This window comes from Larus michahellis, chromosome 1 (genome assembly GCF_964199755.1).
Source record: "Larus michahellis chromosome 1, bLarMic1.1, whole genome shotgun sequence".
NCBI lineage: Eukaryota > Metazoa > Chordata > Aves > Charadriiformes > Laridae > Larus > Larus michahellis.
The window spans coordinates 122,804,382-122,823,536 of NC_133896.1; the positions used below are offsets into that span (position 1 = coordinate 122,804,382).

Here is a 19,155-nt window from a genome sequence, read left to right on the forward strand (position 1 = left end):
ACTGACATCAACAAGAATGAGATTGGTTTGTAGAAGCAAGTTCTGCAAGTCTCCCTCACTAGGTCATAATCCCACACTATATTTTCAACAAGTGCTCTTATAGAGCTCCAGCCAATACAAGCTGAGACCAGAGTGATGATGATTGTAGAAAATCTTTTAGGGTGTGCACAGAAAGGCCTTTTTATTAAATAATTTGTCAATTAACTAGTCCACACATCAATTTCCAGTTAAAGTGCAATTTGTTTAAAAGTATATATTTAAACTAAATAAAAGTCCATGTAAAAATATTTTGCAGGATATTCTTGGAGACTTGCTACAGTAGCCTTTATCTTCTAGTTGTTCTTGAATTTAACTTCAGCAGAAAGAAATTAGAGCTTCTGAATAACCCTTCACTGGTTGGTGTAGTTAAGCTAGTTTAAAATTTAAAACCAACATTGAGTTTCAGCACTACTTCACTCACTTCTGTCAGCAGCATCAGAGAATCAGAAACAATATTTCTGAAAAGGCTGCGTCTTCATTTGTGGACCTGTCAATTTGTGGCTTTGGATTTTGCCTTTGCTCTCAACTCTTAACAGTAAATATTGTAAATAGTGATGGGTAGGACCTCCTCCTCCATCTAATTTCAGCTGGCCTCAGACCAGTGTTGAACTGACTTGTACTAGCTGAGAGAGCCAATTCTTTGCCTCTTTTTTTCCATGGATAACAAATAGGTTCAAATTCCCCAAATATTTTTTCCCCTTAGAGTCCAACGACACAGAGTGGAGAGGAAAATCCTCTTAGGAAACAATGGTGAAAGATACATATTTTTTTTTAATTTTGAAAGTCTGGAGCTTATTCCAGCCATTTTCTGGGTCCATGAGGGAGCCAAGCTTATCTTTCACTTTTGATAAGTCTTGAAATGTTTAACCACAAATATCTAAACTGTTCCAAGAGTTTATTTTACTTTCATCAAATAAGTATATGAAAGGCAAAATATGTAATTATTTGCTCTAGAATCCATCTACTTAGTCCTCTGTGTTTATTATGAATTGTTTCTTGGCAGGAAAAAAATATGCAGCTGAGTTACACATAAAAACCCTCTTAGTAGGAAACAGTGATATTTGGTAGTAAGCAGGTATTTACAGATATTAAAAAGCTGCATCGAGGAAGCTGGTTTAATAAGCCTGAGGCATGGGATTTTAGAAGGTTTATGAATTGAACCATATAATTTATTTTTTTAAGTTTCCAGTGTTTCATTGTAGGCTTTAAAATAGCATGCATGCACTATGCGTAGCAGGAGACTGTGGTCAGTTTCAAAATTATGTATACATATTTTGGTTATTTGACTCTTACATAGCCTCCATCTCTTTGCTGACGGCTTTATGTTTCTACTTGCATTTTTACAGTCAATTTTGGTTTCAGTGTTGTATGTTCGCCTCCTGCTGATTTTGCTGTGGTTGCAAATGCATACATCAGAGCAGAAAATATTCCTATGTGTATAACGAGAAAAGCTAGTCATTAGTTTGACAAAGCACTTCAGTTTTGAATTTTAGATATAAGCCCTGGGATACAATAAAATTGTGACCTTGGGTCCAGTCCTGTGAATCCTGTCAGCAAATGTATATTTCTCTGAGTAGTCGTTTTGAAACAGGTAGTGACTTTTGGAAAAGCGAGAGATACCAATGAGTTGTACTTTGTAAGAGAGTTGTGCATGTTGATGTGGTTATGATTATACTCTACCGAGATGCAACAAGATCTTTTGGAAGTCTACAGTTGATGTTAGTAGTCAACTTGGTTTGTGTTGCTTTTGTAAGAAAATCTTTATATTGAAGGAAGAGATTGTTTGCACATAGCCACCCATGAAGGATTCTTTTTCGGAAGCCGTATTCACTGATACAATTGTTCTAATTTCAAAGGCAAAACATGCCCTTCAGCAAAATCACTATTAGCCAAAGATAAAATAATAAGATGAGGGTCATAAGTGATTCTCCTTTTCGTATGAACACTGACCACAGCTGTGCATTTTTGCAATGATAATTTTTTTTGTGTTCCAACGAAATGCCCAACACCATGGAGTGAAGAGATTTTTTTTTTAAAGCAGTTTTATATGTCTGTAGGTGATTATGTTATTTATGGAGATAGCTACGGACATTTACAATATTTTTTTTCCCCCGTGTAATTAAAAACAAACGTAAGCATTGAGAAGCATGACTCCAGTGAGATTGTATGTTCTCCTTCCTCCCCCGCCACTAAAGCCTGAATATGGGGTGTTACTATAACAGGTTCCCACCTGCTACAGTCCTGAAAAGGAACAGCCAGTGCTTTTTAAGGAGAACTGAGAAACTTATATAAATGAAGAAATGTAGATAAAATCCTTTCCTCTCCCTCTCCCCTTTTTGTCCTTTCCCTTTCTTTTATTCCTCTCTTTCTCTCTTTTTCTTCACCTCTTTCTCTCTGTCTTTATTTCTTTATCTTTCTTTTTTTCTCTCTCCATCTCTCCTTTCCTTTTTTCTCCTTCCTTCCTTCCTTCCTTCCTTCCTTCCTTCCTTCCTTCCTTCCTTCCTTCCTTCCTTCCTTCCTTCCTTCCTTCCTTCCTTCCTTCCTTCCTTCCTTTCTCTCTCTCTCTCTCTCTCTTTCTCTCTCTCTCTCTCTCTTTCTCTCTTTTTTTCCTTATTCAGTGAAATTTTATGCTGGTTAGAATATCAAACCAGTGTTGGTGTTTTTGTTTTTGCAGGGAGTGGTTGTTGGAAAGAAGCAGTGGGGAATAGATGTCTTGAAAAAAAGTTAGTTTGCATAGTCTTGGGAAGAGACATTCCATGAATAATGCAGAAAATGGAATGATGAGAAACATTTTCGGAAAAAGATTGCTTTGTGGGGTAGACAACTTCATTTATTCCAAAGAAAAGGCAACTCACACATCTTAGCAAATCAGTAGGATTGGCTCAGAAGAATAGGTTAAATTACTTCACCTCTCAGCTGTCTCTGATCTTGGGGGCCCAAGGCACATCAGGCCACACAGAACAATTGGGCAGCCTGACACTAATTTAAAACACAGGCTCAAAGTATTGGTTCACTCCTTAAATCAATTACTGCATCTATCTGGAGACTTTTGTTGGTGAGTTTTATACGTGGCAAATAGTTAGCAAAAAGGACATATGATGCATGCCATTCTTTTTTTTTTTTTTTTGCAACAGTTATTATGGGTACAACAGTGGGAAAGACAGAAACATTCCTGAGCAAGCAAAGTTCAAATGAGAAGAGGGAATACACAGATATTTAAGATAGATCTAGTTTTTACTGTGCCTGTTTACTTAAAGCAGTGAAGGCTCAATCCAGTGCCCGTGAAAATCTACAGAAGTCTGCCTTTTGAATTCATTGGCTACTGTTCTTAACACTTTGCACTACTGTGCATTGAGTGTGGTAGGCCATCTTTGAAAACACACAAAGGAAATGTGTAAGTCTAGAGGTTTCACTCTGAAGGCTCATCTGCCAGCTGAATGCAGGTGATAGTTTCTGGGAACCTGTATAAACATTATTTTTTTTTTTTATATCTGTCTTCTTGAGAGACATTAATACAGTTCATAGATTGTGGCAATCTAACATTTCTACAGCTGCTCTAGTAGCTCCCTACTAGCTGCTCACTTAATTTGACAGCTTTCTCTAGTAGCAGCTTTTCTGTATCTGGATCATCACCAGAAATTCCCACAAAAGCCTCTATAATATTAGTTACTGCTGAAGAAAGAATTAGTTCAGTTTAATGGGTATAATTTGGAACACGGTTTTGATACATTCAACTTAATGTTTTAAAAATGGTGTATAGTTACCCAGATGCAGCGTATGCACGTTACTTAAGAGCACTTTTGGGATACGGAAAAAAAACAAACAGCTGCACTGCTTCATGTGTTACATGTCTCTTCACAGGTGGAACTTACTGGTAATAGCATTTATGAGTACATACATCCTTCCGATCATGATGAGATGACAGCTGTTCTTACTGCTCACCAGCCTCTTCATCCTCACCTCTTACAAGGTACTTTTGTGATCTGTGGTCAAACTACCATTGAAAAACTAAAAAAATAAGTAACAACCTTAGGCTGAAATGTAACAAGTTCGTATTTATCCACTATGAAGCTATGTATGCGACTGGAGGAGGAGCATGAATTTCAAACTGTGACCCAGGATTTTGGTTTTTTGTAGTAAAGGGAATAAGGTATCCTAGAATAAATAAAGCTTTTCATGCCATGGAGTCCTTGCAGTTTCAAACAGGTTTTTAGGTTTTGCCCAGTGGCTGTTTCATCTCTTTCATTTTGTCATTACTGCTGAGGTTGCAGGAATGTTGCAATGGTCTAGATGTGCACAGCTGCAGCTATGTGGTCTTAGCAGAAAAAAAAAAAAGAATAATACATTAGGCAATTGGGAAACAGGAGGACAGTTTTAATGTTCTAAAAACAACCATTACATTTGAAGTTTGGACAAAAAGCCGGCCTAATACCCTCCACTGTAGGAAGAGATAAAATGGGTTTTGTAAATGACCTGCATTTAGAAACTCTCATAAAAAAAAGTGATCTCTCCAGGAAAATAATGTCCTCTTGCCTTGATACTGGATCGCTGATTCACCATGCCTTTCCACACATCCTGTTCAGGTGCTGCAGATGATTCACCTACGTGTACCCATACAGCATGATGCTAAGCTGAATGGAGTGTCAGGGAAGACAGCAGAACTCTTATTGATAATGTGAACGCCTGGATCAGACTGTCCACCCTGTCTGTGCTCAGACACCACACATAAATATTAACATAACTCTTGTGTATTAAGTTGTTACTTCAGTATTGTAACTACTATATAACTAACAAAGATATGCTCATCTTCGCACTATCTTCTTCGTAGCTTTGGTTTCCTCAAGGGCAAATCTTTGAACTTTAAAATATCAGAAATAATCTGGCTCCATCATGTACAACGTACTTCCACATATATTTCATAATTGCTTAATTGGAGCTCACATCCTGCTAATTTTAACTTAAGACACAGCTCCTAAAAGCATGTGGAGCTCTGGGTTTGCACTGCATTTCTGTTTAGGATCTGGCTTTTTTTTGCAGTCCTGATGCCTGTGCATTTTCTGTACTTGGTGATCTCACCACAGTTCTGACTGCTATGATTCCATCAGTGAAGAACCCTGCATGCAGGGAAGTTTAATGTACGTGAAAGCATATGTGCTGCTCTGAGTGGTGTAAATGGAAGAACTATCTTAGCCTCCTTCTCTCTTCTTCCTCCCCAAACAGGTTGTCGTGTGTAACCTTTGTGTCTTGAAAGACAAACTCTTATTTTCTTGGACTTTTCTGATTCTAGTTGTGACTTGACTATTTCATAGTTTACTCAGTCCTCTGTCAGGGATTTTTTTTTTTTTAAATGATGAGATTTAAAAAAAAAATTTTTTTTTTTTCCTTTTTCCTACTTTACTGATAAACAGAGGGGATACCCCTGGTACAAATCCATTACTTTCATGCAATGCTGCTGGTATCCAGAATTAGTAGTAAGACATTCTTATACCAGTTGTTGTGCCAATGGCAAGAGCCTCCTGATTTTGTTACAATATATTTTTTTTAAAAATTGTTAGTTGGAGATTTTTACAAATTTAAAGTAATAGGCAACTGTTTGGAACTAATGTCTGTCAAATGCTCTCCCTGTTCTCTATTTAGTATCATGATTCTGGTTTACTAGAAGCAGTGAGACAGCACACTAGTACTGCAGTTCCAGAAGGTTGGGGTTTTTGTTCAGAACTAGGTACTGCCTGTTTCTTGCTTATATTTGGATGTCCCTGGGTGCTTATCTTGCCTGTCAGCATTTGTTTTCTGAAACAATCAGGTCCCTCTGGCTTCTTATGGTCAAATTCTTTATTTCCTTAACAAATTCTCCTCACTGTTAAGTGTAATTCTGTTCTGTTCTGGTTGTGTTTGAAAAGACTTTACACACAATTGAAACTGTTCATTTCGGTTTACTTGCAACTGTTTCAATCTGAAATTCTGCTGATAGTATAATTAGCCCCAGATATATGCATCATTATCTGTAGTGTTCTTTGCCTCATTCTGCATAGATGCTGTTTGTTATTAGCATCAAGCTCTGTTTTCTCAATAGTGCAAAGGTAAAGGAAAATTTATTTTGAAATGTGATGTTCTTACATATGTTTTATTTTGTGTAAAATTTTGTGTAGTAGAGGAAATTGATAAAAAACTCAAAACAACAGCATCTTATTTGAATTCCTAGACTTGGAGAGATAAATAAAGGAGTTAAGCTGTATTCTGGTTTGCATAGGGATTATTTTATGCAAATCTTATTTCTGTGTGTCTCTTCCCCATACAATGCATGGAGCAAGAGTATTAAAATATCCAGAATCCATAGCTAAATCTTTTTAAAATGAACAGAGTGACCAAATATTTACTTATATTTGTCTTCCCTGTGCCAGTAGCTCCCTCTTCTGCAGCGTGTACATTTAATCTTGAGATATAACCTGAAATTACCTGGACCACACAAATCAAAGCAGGTTTCCTATTTTACTTCAGTGAGGCCCTGAAGCCTATTTAATAAATGACAGGAATGAAGCAGCTTCTCTCTGTATCTTAATAGACATTTTTAATATTTAAATAAAACATGGAATTTTACAAATAACTTAGGACAGAGGGAAGTTGAGTGAAAGTGACTTTATTTTGTAATAAAAAGGAAAACAGACTTTTAAAGAGCGCTTTTTTTTGGTCATTTCTGTTTGATTTTATCTTCTTTAATCTTTTAAAACACATCTGAACCATCAAGTCACTGGGTCGAATAAAAACTTTCCTTTTATAACTTTATTGCTTTCTAGATCTCTCCAATCTGTAGTATTACTCAGGAGTAAAATCTGTATTGTAATGCTGACACAGATGTTCATAACACGAATTTACAGCTTGGCTCATGTAACTTTACTTGTTCAAGATGCGTTCTTCAGCTAATTCTCAGATACGTATATACATTTTCAGGTCAGTTGCTATTTCATCAGTTTTAGCTGGATAAGATCTGTTATGGTAGAAATAATATCACAAACATAAACATACATATCTATACTTGGTGGTATTCTGTTACTGGTATTGAATAACCCAGAGTTCAGATTATTTTTGACCTCCAGTTTTACAGTCTTTGTAAATTTTCATGGTATCCCTTTATTTGTTTCTTTGTTTGCTTTTAATCTTCCTTGTTGTCCTTCATTACTCTCTTCAAACTTCCCCTTATATTTCCAGTGCTTCATCAGTTCGTTAGAATCTTCTCTGAAAGACCAACAACAAAGGCAGAAGCCTTGTAGCTGTTGAGCTCTAGAAATCTTATTTGCATGAGTTTTATTTCTCAGGGAAATGCAAGTTATTGCTCACTCCATAAAATCAGATACAGTGTGGATTTCTTTATATAATGCTTACTGTCACATTGTTTTTCTTCAGATATCTCAGCCTGTTACTCAAAATATGATATATTAGTTTAAAAGGCATAAGCCTTTTTAAATTATAACTTTTTATTTTTTTTAAGTTTGCCCTGAACTTCCTAATGTACAACAAGGCACATCTTCAAACATAGAAGATAGATACTTTGTTTTTTTAAAAGATAGTGAAAATTCTTGAATAATCACATGCTTCCAGAAGCTGTGACTTCATAGCAATCTTAAATGTAGTAAAATTTGGGGAAATGGGTGTTGGTGAACTAGCTGTTGTGTCATCATTTTTTAGATAAGTCCAATGTGGTGCTACAGCAAATTATGGTAAGGAAAGCTTTTGGGGCAAGAAACTGGAAGGCAGCAACTCTAAGAAGCATTTAAAGGTCATAAACGACAAACAGCTCAGTGTGAGCTCCTGTTGTGATGCTGTGGCAAAAAGGGGTAATGGAAAATCCTAGTACATATAAGCAAGGGAGTAGTGAACAGGAATAGCAAGGATGAATAATTGTATTTTTTATACAGTATTAGTGAAATGGACATTGGATTTTTCTGTATAATTGTTGTCCACTTCAAAAAAAAAAAAAAGGAAAAAATTGGAGAAAGTACAGAAGAGAGCCACAGAAATGATTGAAGGACTGGAAAGACTTATAATGAGAGATAAAAGAACACCATCTGTTTGGTTTATCAAAAACAAGATTGGGAGGTGACTTGATTACTGTGTGTGCGTACTTCCAAGCGAAGAAAATACTGGGAACTAAAGGACTGTTTTAGAAGAAAAAACATATCAAGGACCAATGTCTGTGAACTGAAACCACAAAAGCTCAAATTAGAATAATACATACATTTATAACTAGGAGTTTGATTAACCACAGGAACAAAATACTGAGGGAAGCAGTGGTTTCTTCCTCTTTTGATGTCTTCAGATCAAGGCTGTATGCCTTTATAGAAGATATGCTTTAGGCAAACAGAAGTTACTGAGCTCAGCACAGGAGTAACTGAGTGAAGTTTAATGAGCTGCAATGTACAGGTTAGACCTATGATCTAATGCTCCTTTCTGGCATTTAAAGTCTGTAAGATATGACTCAATGAAAGCCATAAGCCCCATGATCTGTGGGGGCTTTGGAGAATTTCAGCTTTAACTTACAAAGTCTTTAAGATGCCTTTTTACTTAAGATGCCTTTACAGCATTGAAAATGTAAAGTAATATGTACTGATCCCTTGCTATGAAAGAAGCCAACAGCTGTACTCTCTTTCTGAGGGTGGCTGGGGTTGTGAAAAATAATCGTCTCTCTCACATACACGTTGAAGGTAGGGTATGCCTCAGTGAACAACCTCACATGAGTCTGTGGGCCAACTTTGCTCCAGTTGTAATAAAATGAATCCATTATACTGAACTGGGATGGGTTAGCAGAAAAAGGAAAACAAACAAACAAAAGAATAATTTGATATCTTTTTCAAATGACGTGTACTGGCTGTGCTCAGATCTCAGATGACTTCACTGGCCCTTCATGCCTTTCCAAATATTACTTAATGTATTTCTGGTCTGCAGCATTTTTCTATGTTCTGGCTTAGTTTTGTACCTGTGAAGGCACCTCAGTTTTGCACACTCTACACCATCCGTATCTGTGGCGTAGGCTGATATCGAGATTCCTGTGCCTCTATCCTAAAATATGCAACACTTAACTAACAGGAACCTGGGAACTGTTTCATGGTATAGGGCTAAGAAAATGATTTCTTAGCATGTAAAGAAGTGGGTTTGATGCATGCTGTCTTTTCTTGAGCACTTACAACTCTGAAAGATTTTCTTTTCTGTTTCTTCAAGTAGTGGAACTAACAAACTGAGTCCACTGGATGAGATTCTCCTGCTGGGGCAGAAGGTAGTCATCCTGCAGGGTGGTTGGGTGGAAATGATGAGGTAACAGTAGTTTCTGAATTTTGGAAGGCTGCACGGTTACGTTTATGACTGACTGTAGAGACTCAGTGCATGATGCGTATCATCAGGAGGCCTGCACTAAGGTTGTGGCTGTAGCATCATGAAAAATTTTGCCTAGCCAACAATAGCTTCATAACCTCATGGAGGCATATGAGGAGTTTACCCCTTTCCTTACCTCACATACTGCAAAAAACTAAATGTCTGTCAGGCTAGTAAGTCTAAGCTGCTACAGCTCAGCAGCAAATTATTTGGTACCAGCATTGTGGGGGATACAATGCTGACAGTGGTTTGTGAAATGAGTGTTACAGGGTGCCCTGTCCAGAGGTGATAAGCATTTTGAATGTGTCTGAAACAGTGGCAGGTTTTCAGGGACTGAATGTTGAGGATTGCAACAGGATTGTTGACTCCACCCAGCTCCCTGTAGCATGCCCTTTAGAGGAAACAACATACTGACCCAAGCTGGGATGCACATGCCACGATAAGTGCTCGCCAAGCCACTTTCCATTACGTACCTGAAGTCATGGCTAACTGGGGAGGTCCCAATGGACTGGAGGGTAGCAAATGTAGCACCCATCTACAAAAACGGCAGAAAGGAGGATCCAGGAAACTATAGGCCTGTCAGTCTGACCTCGGTAGCAGGGAAGGTCATGGAGCAGATCATCTTGAGTGCCATTACAAGTCATATAACGGACAAGCAGGGGATCAGGCCTAGTCAGCATGGGTTTATGAAAGGCAGGTCCTGCCTGATGAACCTGATCTCCTTCTATGACAAGGTGACCCGATTATTGGATAAGGGAAAGGCTGTGGATGTTGTCTACCTAGACTTTCGAAAAGCATTTGACACCGTCCCCCATAGAATTCTCATGGAAAAACTGGCGGCTCATGGCCTGGATGAGCATGCGATCTGCTGGATCAAGCACTGGCTGGATGGGCGGTCCCAAAGAGTGGTGGTCAGTGGAGTTAAATCCAGCTGGCTGCGGGCCACAAGTGGTGTCCCTCAGGGCTCAGTGTTGGGACCATTTCTGTTTAACGTCTTTATTGATGACCTTGATAAGGACATAGAGTGTATCATCAGCAAGTTTGTAGATGACACGAAGCTAAGCGGGAGTGTTGGTCTCCATGAGGATAGGGAGGCTCTACAGAGAGACTTGGATTAGATTGGACCGATGGGCCAATGCTAATGGAATGTGCTTCAACAAGGCCAAGTGCCAGGTCCTGCACTTGGGCCACAACAACCCCATGCAGCGCTACAGGCTTGGGGAAGTGTGGCTGGAGAGCTGCCTGGCAGAAAAGGACCTGGGGGTTCTAATTGACAAGCGGCTGAACATGAGCCAGCAGTGTGCCCAGGTGGCCAAGAAAGCCAATGGCATCCTGGCTTGTATCAGAAATAGTGTGACCAGCAGAAGGAGGGAGGTGATTGTCCCCCTGTACTCAGCACTGGTGAGGCCACACCTTGAGTATTCTGTCCAGTTCTGGGCACCTCAATATGAGAGAGATATCGAGGTGCTGGAGCGAGTGCAGAGGAGGGCAACGAAGCTGGTGAAGGGCCTGGAGAATAAATCTTATGAGGAGCGATTGAAGGAGCTGGGACTGTTTAGTTTGAGGAAGAGGAGGCTGAGGGGAGACCTCATCACTCTCTACAACTACTTGAAAGGACATTGTAGAGAGGTTGGTGCTGGTCTCTTCTCACAGGTAATTAGCGATAGAACAAGAGGGAATGGGTTCAAGCTGCAGCAGGGTAGGTTTAGGCTGGACATTAGGAAAAAATTCTTCACGGAAAGAGTGGTCAGACACTGGAATAGGCTGCCCAGGGAGGTGGTGGAGTCACCATCCCTGGATGTGTTTAAGACTTGTTTAGATGTGGTGTTAAGGGATATGGTGTAAGGGAGAACTTTGTAGAGTGGGGTTGATGATTGGACTTGATGATCCCAAGGGTCTTTTCCAACCTAAATTATTCTATGATTCTATGATTCTAAGTCTGGACCTTAAGGCCTCAAATGATGTTGTTGTCAAAAGTGTGTCTGTACCAACCGTTTTTGCAGAAAGCTTACTTTAATAGTTAGCAGCATAGAGTGGTAGGCTTGTAGCAGGATAGTAACGCTTACTAAACCATCTGGAGGTTTTGGGGAAATGCTTTTCCTCCTGAACCATATCTATAAGAATAAACAAGGACATTTTTGCATGAAGTATCAGGGGAGTGCAAGCTGGGTATGACTACTTAGTGCATCTGTCATCACTGCAGCTGAATACAAGCAAGCAAGCAACTGAAATAGATATTTGCTCTGCAGGTTGACTGAGACAAGCAATTAAGCAAAGCTGGGAGGGATTCAGCATTGTATGCTGCTCTTATGTGTGTATTTGGAGTCAGATGGTTTTGACGTTGTGTGTCTTTTATTGTTTTGATATGCTTTTTCGGAGATTTTAATGCTTTAAAATGTCTGTCTATAGCTTCCCAACTTTTGCTGACTTGTACATCAAGGCATGGCGTACTAAAAGCAGTTTATTAATATTCCCAGAACAGACAAAGGGAAATAGGAATACTATAGTTATTGTAAATGTTCCAGTTGTCTGTTAACAACTGGATAATTCTTACATGATTAGTTATAAGCCTAAAGTAAGTTACACAAGGAATGTGGAATACACTATGTCAGGCTTTCTCCACTCTGGTTGAGAGTGGAGAAAGGGCACCTTTTCAGTCAGCGAAGAAGTAAATGCCAGTGCATTCCTCTCAAGGAAGAACATCGTCCCTACACACATCTTATTTGATATTAAAAGAAGGCAATAGAAAATTGTACAGCTGGAAAGATCTTTTTTACACTAAGTTTTAAAGACATTTTTCTAGTAGTATGCATGCAAAAGACAAATATTGTTAGGAATTTTTATTTTAATTAATTTAAAAATATTTTACAGGAGGACTGTTATTGAAAGGTAACAGTTTAACATGATGATCCTGTTACCACAGTTTGTTAGTGTTTAAACTTGAGAAACCTAGAAAATATTATTATTTCGGATGAACAAAAGTGGAAAAGAGGCCAGACAGCTGGCACCCCATTAAAAAAATCTTTTTTTTGTTGGTAATTAGCAGTAAAGTATACCAAAAAGAGTAGAGTGTCTCAGACTACAAAAGCTATTCTTTTCCTTTCTTCCTAGTGCCTGTTGAGTTTCTTCTCTAAGAAAAGTTTGGAAGCATCACTTACAGGAGCAAAGGAAAACTAGGGCAAATGCTAGCAAACAGCTGAGTTTGTGTGACCAGAATGATAATAGAGACAATTTACCCTCTGCAGCACTGACAGGATTCTGAATACAGTCAGGACACAGAAAAAACTGTCCAAATGGGGAGGAAATTTGGTCAGTTTGTGCAAGTTTGGAACTTTAAGACAATGGCTGACAACAGAACCGATTGCTTTCCTACCACAGCAGGAGCACTACCAGAGCAAACCAAGTCAGCCCACAAATTTTAGTTTTCATCTTAGTATGTGTGTAGTAACTTGCTCTCTCTATATGTGTAATTTGCAATTTTGCCACGTAAGGCATTTATATTTTGTCATTCAACTAGTACCATTCATTTGCTAAAAAGAAGGTGTAGTATTCTCAAAGGTATACACTTAAGCCTGTAGCCTGCATGTGTATATATGATGCTGCAGTGTAACAGGGAGGAAGGAAAGTATGTCTAACTGTTTTATTTCTTCTCTCTTACTTGGATCAGTTTTTACCACGCATGCCAGGGAAGAACAGGGAAATGTTGTTTTCATACATCCCTTTGCATGCAGTATTTCACGTTGCAGAATAATTTCAGTCGCAACCTTGCTTTTGCACTGTTCTTTCTGACATAGCAATAATAAAGATGGTCATTATGCACCATGTTTACAGGTCTGACTCCTTATTTTCCACTAGCTCATCTCCAGGTCTGCTTCTGAACTTGTCATGAGGACAGTCCACCAAAGGCATTTGCAAGTCCCTTCTCACGCTGGCCCTGTTGGTTAATCCTGGATTCCGAGCTTCAAGGGCTACCCTAAAACTGTGTGTGCTATTATGCAAGCATCTCTTTTGCATGGTCCTACTGTGCTTTTACCTCTTTTTTGTTCTAGAAGACGAGCCATCAACAGTCAGAATTAAAGGATAGAAGTTGTGGCATTTGTCTTTCCTGTGTCTCACAAAAACTATAGCCTTGTTATGCTCACAAAAGAGACCAGCCAAGATACTTGCATGCTCTTTTAGTCAGCAAAGTGCTTGTGTGGGACCCAGATGCTTTGCAGATTACACAAGAATAAGAGCAGAACATGTGCAACTTTATAGCATAGAGGAGGCAAGATGAAAATAACCAACTGAAAGGGCAAAAACATGCAGTGTTTGGGGGATGGGCAGTAAAGTGTTATCCAGACGTGAACTTGTGGTATCTGTGTTTCCACCCTGTAAAACAGTTCAGCAGGGACATGGAGCGCAGCTTACCACACATGCATGCCTTGTCTCCAGAGGAATGCGCTAGCTTGAGGCAGGTACGTGTCTCCACACAAGTTGGACAGTAGGGAAGGTAGAAACAGGTGACCATGTGCACAGTGCTTTGGTCTAAATGTACCCTTTGAGAGTAGTTCTCATCTCCTACACTATAGCTAAAATTTGACATTGCACCCAAGCTGCCATGTAAAGTGAACATGAATCATTTGTTATGTCAAGAGCTCCCAGTTTTCATGCTGCTTTGTATCTTTCATCGTGGCAGATGAGACGTACATTCTTAAAACAACGCATGGTGCAGCAGTGTGCAGTTTGCATGCTGGTATATATTAATCTATAAAGTGGTTCTGCAACAAAATGATGCCATATTTTGCTAATGTGAAAGCTTGGGAGCTTTGTGAAAGAGATATAAAAGAGTAGCTTTTACTTTAGAGAAAATAAAGGCATGAGAGGTGAAGCTGTGAAAAAAACTATAATGATCTTTTTTCTCAATTCACTGTGCAAGCAGCATACAAACCACAGAATTTTGTGACTGTTTTCTTTCAAAAGAGGTGAAAGATGGAGTGGAAAGCAAAGACGGATTTCATAGTTGCACCCCCAGGGATGGACAACTCTGGCCTCCATAAAGCTAGCCATAATTTCACAGAAATGCTTGGAGAATCCTGTTTGGCAGTCATGTGCAATATGAGTGAACAAACGCACAAATTCTTTATCTGAAATGGCAAGATTCATTTGCTTTACCGCGACATTTATTCCGGTTATGAGAGTGAAAAAATACAAATCTGTAAAATATAAACAGGCTATTTTATTCTTGATTAGTGCTTGCAGTCAAACTGTATTGCATGATATGCTAGGCTAAGGAAAGAAAAGGGATTAACAGAGAAGGCATAATTGGTAGAAATGATACTCAGTGCTGTGAGAAAGAAATACATCTCCTGCTTGTTCATAGACAGCAATGTTTTTCTATGTTCTTATTCACAGATTGCTGTGTTTCAGCTCTGTGAGGATGTTAACACACAGATAAGTTTGGGCTGGGGTCTGAATGAAGCCATTTACTCTCTGCCTCATTTACAGCTTTTACTGAATCTACCCAGCAGTGCTCAAGGGAGGGAGCCTCTGTAAGATGACCAGGCGATACAGTGATATATTTATAGAATAGAAAAAGAACTCTGAATCTGATAAGAGAAACATGGAGTTTGGCTAAAAAATATACAGTGATACATTTGAAATGGACATCTTTGACATAGATATGGACTCTGACTTGCAGTGCCTCCCCCTATAAAGCTCATTATAGATGATACCTCAATTTTATTAAAATATCTGTTAGTAGACATATTGAAAAAGTCAGGATCTCTGTAACTGCAGTTACACCCTTCCAAAGAAGAGCAGCAGAAAGGATAGAGAAATCTGCTTGAAGTATATAATCCTGTTGATCAAAACTAGTATTTTATGTGCATCAGTTTTCATTTCCAGCTATTACCAATCACCCAGGGGAAGAATGGAAAACTGGAATTCCAGGATAAAAACTGAGAGTCTCACAGGTCATTCTTAAAAAGATTTCAATAAAGTTTGTGGAGCAGTGGGGAGAGGACAATCACTTTCAAACATTAAACATTGATACAGGGCAAACAAAATCAGAAATTTGCTATCATAAGTGAATCCGAGTTACAACAAATATTGGAAGTTGTTGGAATAGAAAAATAAAGCAGTGATTGTGTCCCACATAACTGGATAAAGAAAAGCACTATGCCAAAAATGGAAGGGTAAACATTTAGAAAGAACCCTGAAGCTCTGCTTTTCATCTCTAATTCCTGTAGTAGATAAATACAACATCAATAAGTTCTGGGAAATGTTAAAAGCTGTACTAAGATGGTTGGTCTGCTTTTCAGGAAGCTATCATCAGAGCCTTTCAAGATACTTAGCAATTTAGAAGTGGGGGTGGAGGTTTCTTTTTAGCTATAGCAGGTATTGAGACATTTCTTTGACTCATCTTCTGAAAAAAGCTTGAACAGAAGAATGTTCGAATTTTCAAAACTATTCAACTCGTGAAGAGAAGGATCAATTTCCCAAATATTTTAAAATTATTTGGGAGAGGGAAGCAAGTCACACTGAGGTAAAGAGGGAAAATAGAGGCTGACATGGAAAGAAAAGATGGGAAAAGCAGACCCACGCTGCAATACCTACACCCATAAAGGAACACTGCATTAAAACCTTCCATAGCAATACACAGCTGTTTGTCAGAATTAGAGATGGCTATGGCAAATGCAGGTGCAATTAACCAAACAAATTTTGTCACGTGGTGGACTTGCTGGGATAGTAGGTATTTGAAAGAAATGGCGCTGAATAAGAGATACAACAGTGAAATTTAGCATGAGTTGCAGCAAAATTTGCCATCTCCCTGTGGTGACTGCTCACTTTTTTGAAACCTCAAGTGGCTGGGAGAGGAGTGGCTGGAGAGAAGCCCTGCAGAAAGGGATCTGGGGCTGCTGCCTGACACTAAGCTGAGTATGGCCCTGGCAGCCAAGAGGGCAAACCACATTCTGGGGTGCATCAAACACAGTGTAACAAACCAGTCAAAAGAGGTGTTTATCCCACTGCATTTCGCATTGATGCAGCCTCACCTTGCGTACTGTGTGCAGTTCTGGGCTCCACCATTTAAGAAGGAGGTGAAGAACCTTAAATGCATCCAGAGGAAGGCAACAAAGCTGGTAAAAGGGCTGGAAGGAATGTCTTGTGAGTGGCTAAGGACTTCGGGCTTGTCTAGTTTGGACAAAAGGAGGTTGAGGGGCAACCTCATTGATCTCTACAGCTTCGTGAGGTGGGGAAATGGAGAGGGAGGTACTGATCTCTTCTCCTCTGTATCCAGTAACAGGGCATATGGGAATGGTTCAGAGCTGCATGAGAGGAAGTTCAGACTTGACATCAGGAAACTTTTCTTTAGCAATAGAGTGGTCAAACACTGAAACAGGCTTCTAAGAGAGGTGGTCGATGCCCCAAGCCTGTCAGCGTTTAAGAGGCATTTGGACAATGCCCTTAATATAACATGCTTTAACTTTTGGACAGCCTGAAAGTGGTCAGGCAGTTGGACTAGGTGATCCTTGTAGGTTCCTTCCAACTGAACCATTCTATTCTATTCTATTCTATTCTATTCTATTCTATTCTATTCTATTCTATTCTATTCTATTCTATTCTGCTTGTCAGTTTTCCAGTTTTTCAGCTTGCTTCTGGAAGTTGTAGTCAACATAATATATAATATCTCCTGAAGTGACAAATATGAATTTACATATGAGATTGTTTTACTCCCATCTAAAATATCCCCAATACCACACTGTGTGACGATAAAGTTGTTTCATTTCCAGGTGTTGCGAATGCACAGTTGGAAAGTACAGTCTACCGTGGCAGACATTGCTATGCTTAATGAAGTCTCCTTTGTTTCTTGCAGCTCTAAAGATGCTGTTTTGTAAATACATCAAGTTACATCCATAAAAACACACAGAGAGTACATACACGGAGATTAAGTGCTGTAATAGTGTTGTTTTAATCATTATCACTACTAATAATATGAAGTACACCCTCAGGCAGAAAAATGGCATTTCTTTTGTTAGAGCTGAAGGCATCTTTGCATTGGATCTGGTTTTATTTCTTATTCTCCCTTTTCATCAAAGGAAAAAAAAACCACAAACCAGAACCAAAGCTAAGCAATATGTAGTTATCAATATCCATACAGTTTGAATGGATTATTTTTTCTTCTGTGATATGGATGGAAGACAAAAACCTGTTGGTTTCATCTTTTCTCTATGACAAACAGACATAGTTTATATATAGATTTTTAATATTTCCTTAACACTTAAAGGAAAGGTGTTAATATCACTTACAGTGATGCATTTATATAGTTAAAATTTCAGAATAATTCACTAGAGTGGTTAAGCTTCGGTTATTAGATGACATGAATATTCTCTAATATTTAAGAAGACTATTTTCTTTCAGTGTTGCTTATATTCTGGTCCAGTCATAATATCTTACTGTTCATTATTCTCTCTCTTAAGTTTCACATGTACGTGCTTAACCCACAGTTCTCTCAACCTTTAACTACTTAAGAACTAGTAGCTCTTGACTGGTTTCCTCTCTGTTTCAAACCTCTTTTACCTTCTTGATAGCCTAAGATTCTCACTGTTATTTATATGTGCTGTGCTTACATGTTTGCTTGAACGAACAGTAGTGATATCAATAGTTACTTTACTAAGTCTACATGCTTTATGCTGTTATATTTTTGCAGTTTTTCAAAACTTAATTCTGATTGATAAAATCACTTAACTCTTAATAATGGGTTACATTCACCTCTTACTTAAGCCTGAAATGCTTATTTTACATATAGTGTTTTTCTGTCTTCCCTAATTTGAGACTTTTACTACATCCCTGGACATTTCCAGTCATTCTGCTTTTACAGCAGGTGCTGGCTATTTATGCTACAGGCTTTTTTCCTGCTTTATAACTGAGCTTTCATGCCTACTATTGCCTCACAATTTTGTGATTAACCTCTGCAGCAGGACAGCATGCATTAGTAATCACTCTTCTCACAGCTCATCTGATTTCTCCTATTTGAATATTCAGTGTCTCCCTCTTTGCTTGCTAAACCTTTAAGTACCTCATTTTCTTCCTACATTCTCTTCATCAGTGTAGATCATCTTAATTGCATCAGGTACAGCCTGGATGTGATATTTTAAGTTTTGCATTATATTGACGGATGTGTTAATATCCAGCAGGACACCAGGGCTCTTTGTTTCCCAATCAGCTTTACAATTACAATTTTACTTTAGTTCTTTTTTGCTTTGCTTTTCCCTTCTGCCACTTTCAAGGGTATTGGGGATTCACACTGGCAAAAGTATCAGTTAATATGAATACTAATTCACACTGTTCACGGTCTTGCACATCCAGATTCTTTATGCGAGGGTTTTGGTCTTACTGTGCCTTTATATTTTGCAATCTCTTGATTAGGTCTGGAGGTGGTTTTATTCCCAGTAGGTGTGCACAAACGCACATATATACACAGAGCCCACCAATAACCGATCAACATGGACAGCAGAATAGTGCTTTAAAGGCACTACATAGACACTAATAGCATTCACATAAGCATGAACAACATGAATGGTCTGGTCCTGTTCTTTCTTGCCAGCAAGTCAGTCTCAAAGCTTGCTAGTAGATTTTAAACTCTCACACACACACTCACAAAGATCTCTCTCTGGTGGCTTTTGTATACTTCAGCTCCAGTCCTCCAAACAAGATGCCAGACGCCATGTAGCACCTGCACATTATTCACTGGGCACCTTGACACAACCATTA

General features: G+C 38.8%; 1 protein-coding gene across 2 annotated transcripts in view; it reads left to right on the forward strand.

Annotated features, from left to right (window-relative positions):
• Positions 1-19,155, forward strand: part of SIM2 (SIM bHLH transcription factor 2) — a 64,974-nt gene that overhangs the window by 17,836 nt on the left and 27,983 nt on the right. For both annotated transcript variants that reach the window (XM_074601903.1, XM_074601894.1), the window contains exon 4: positions 3,901-4,009. In XM_074601903.1, coding sequence (XP_074458004.1) covers positions 3,901-4,009 — 109 coding nt within the window. The remainder of the gene's footprint in view (positions 1-3,900; positions 4,010-19,155) is intronic.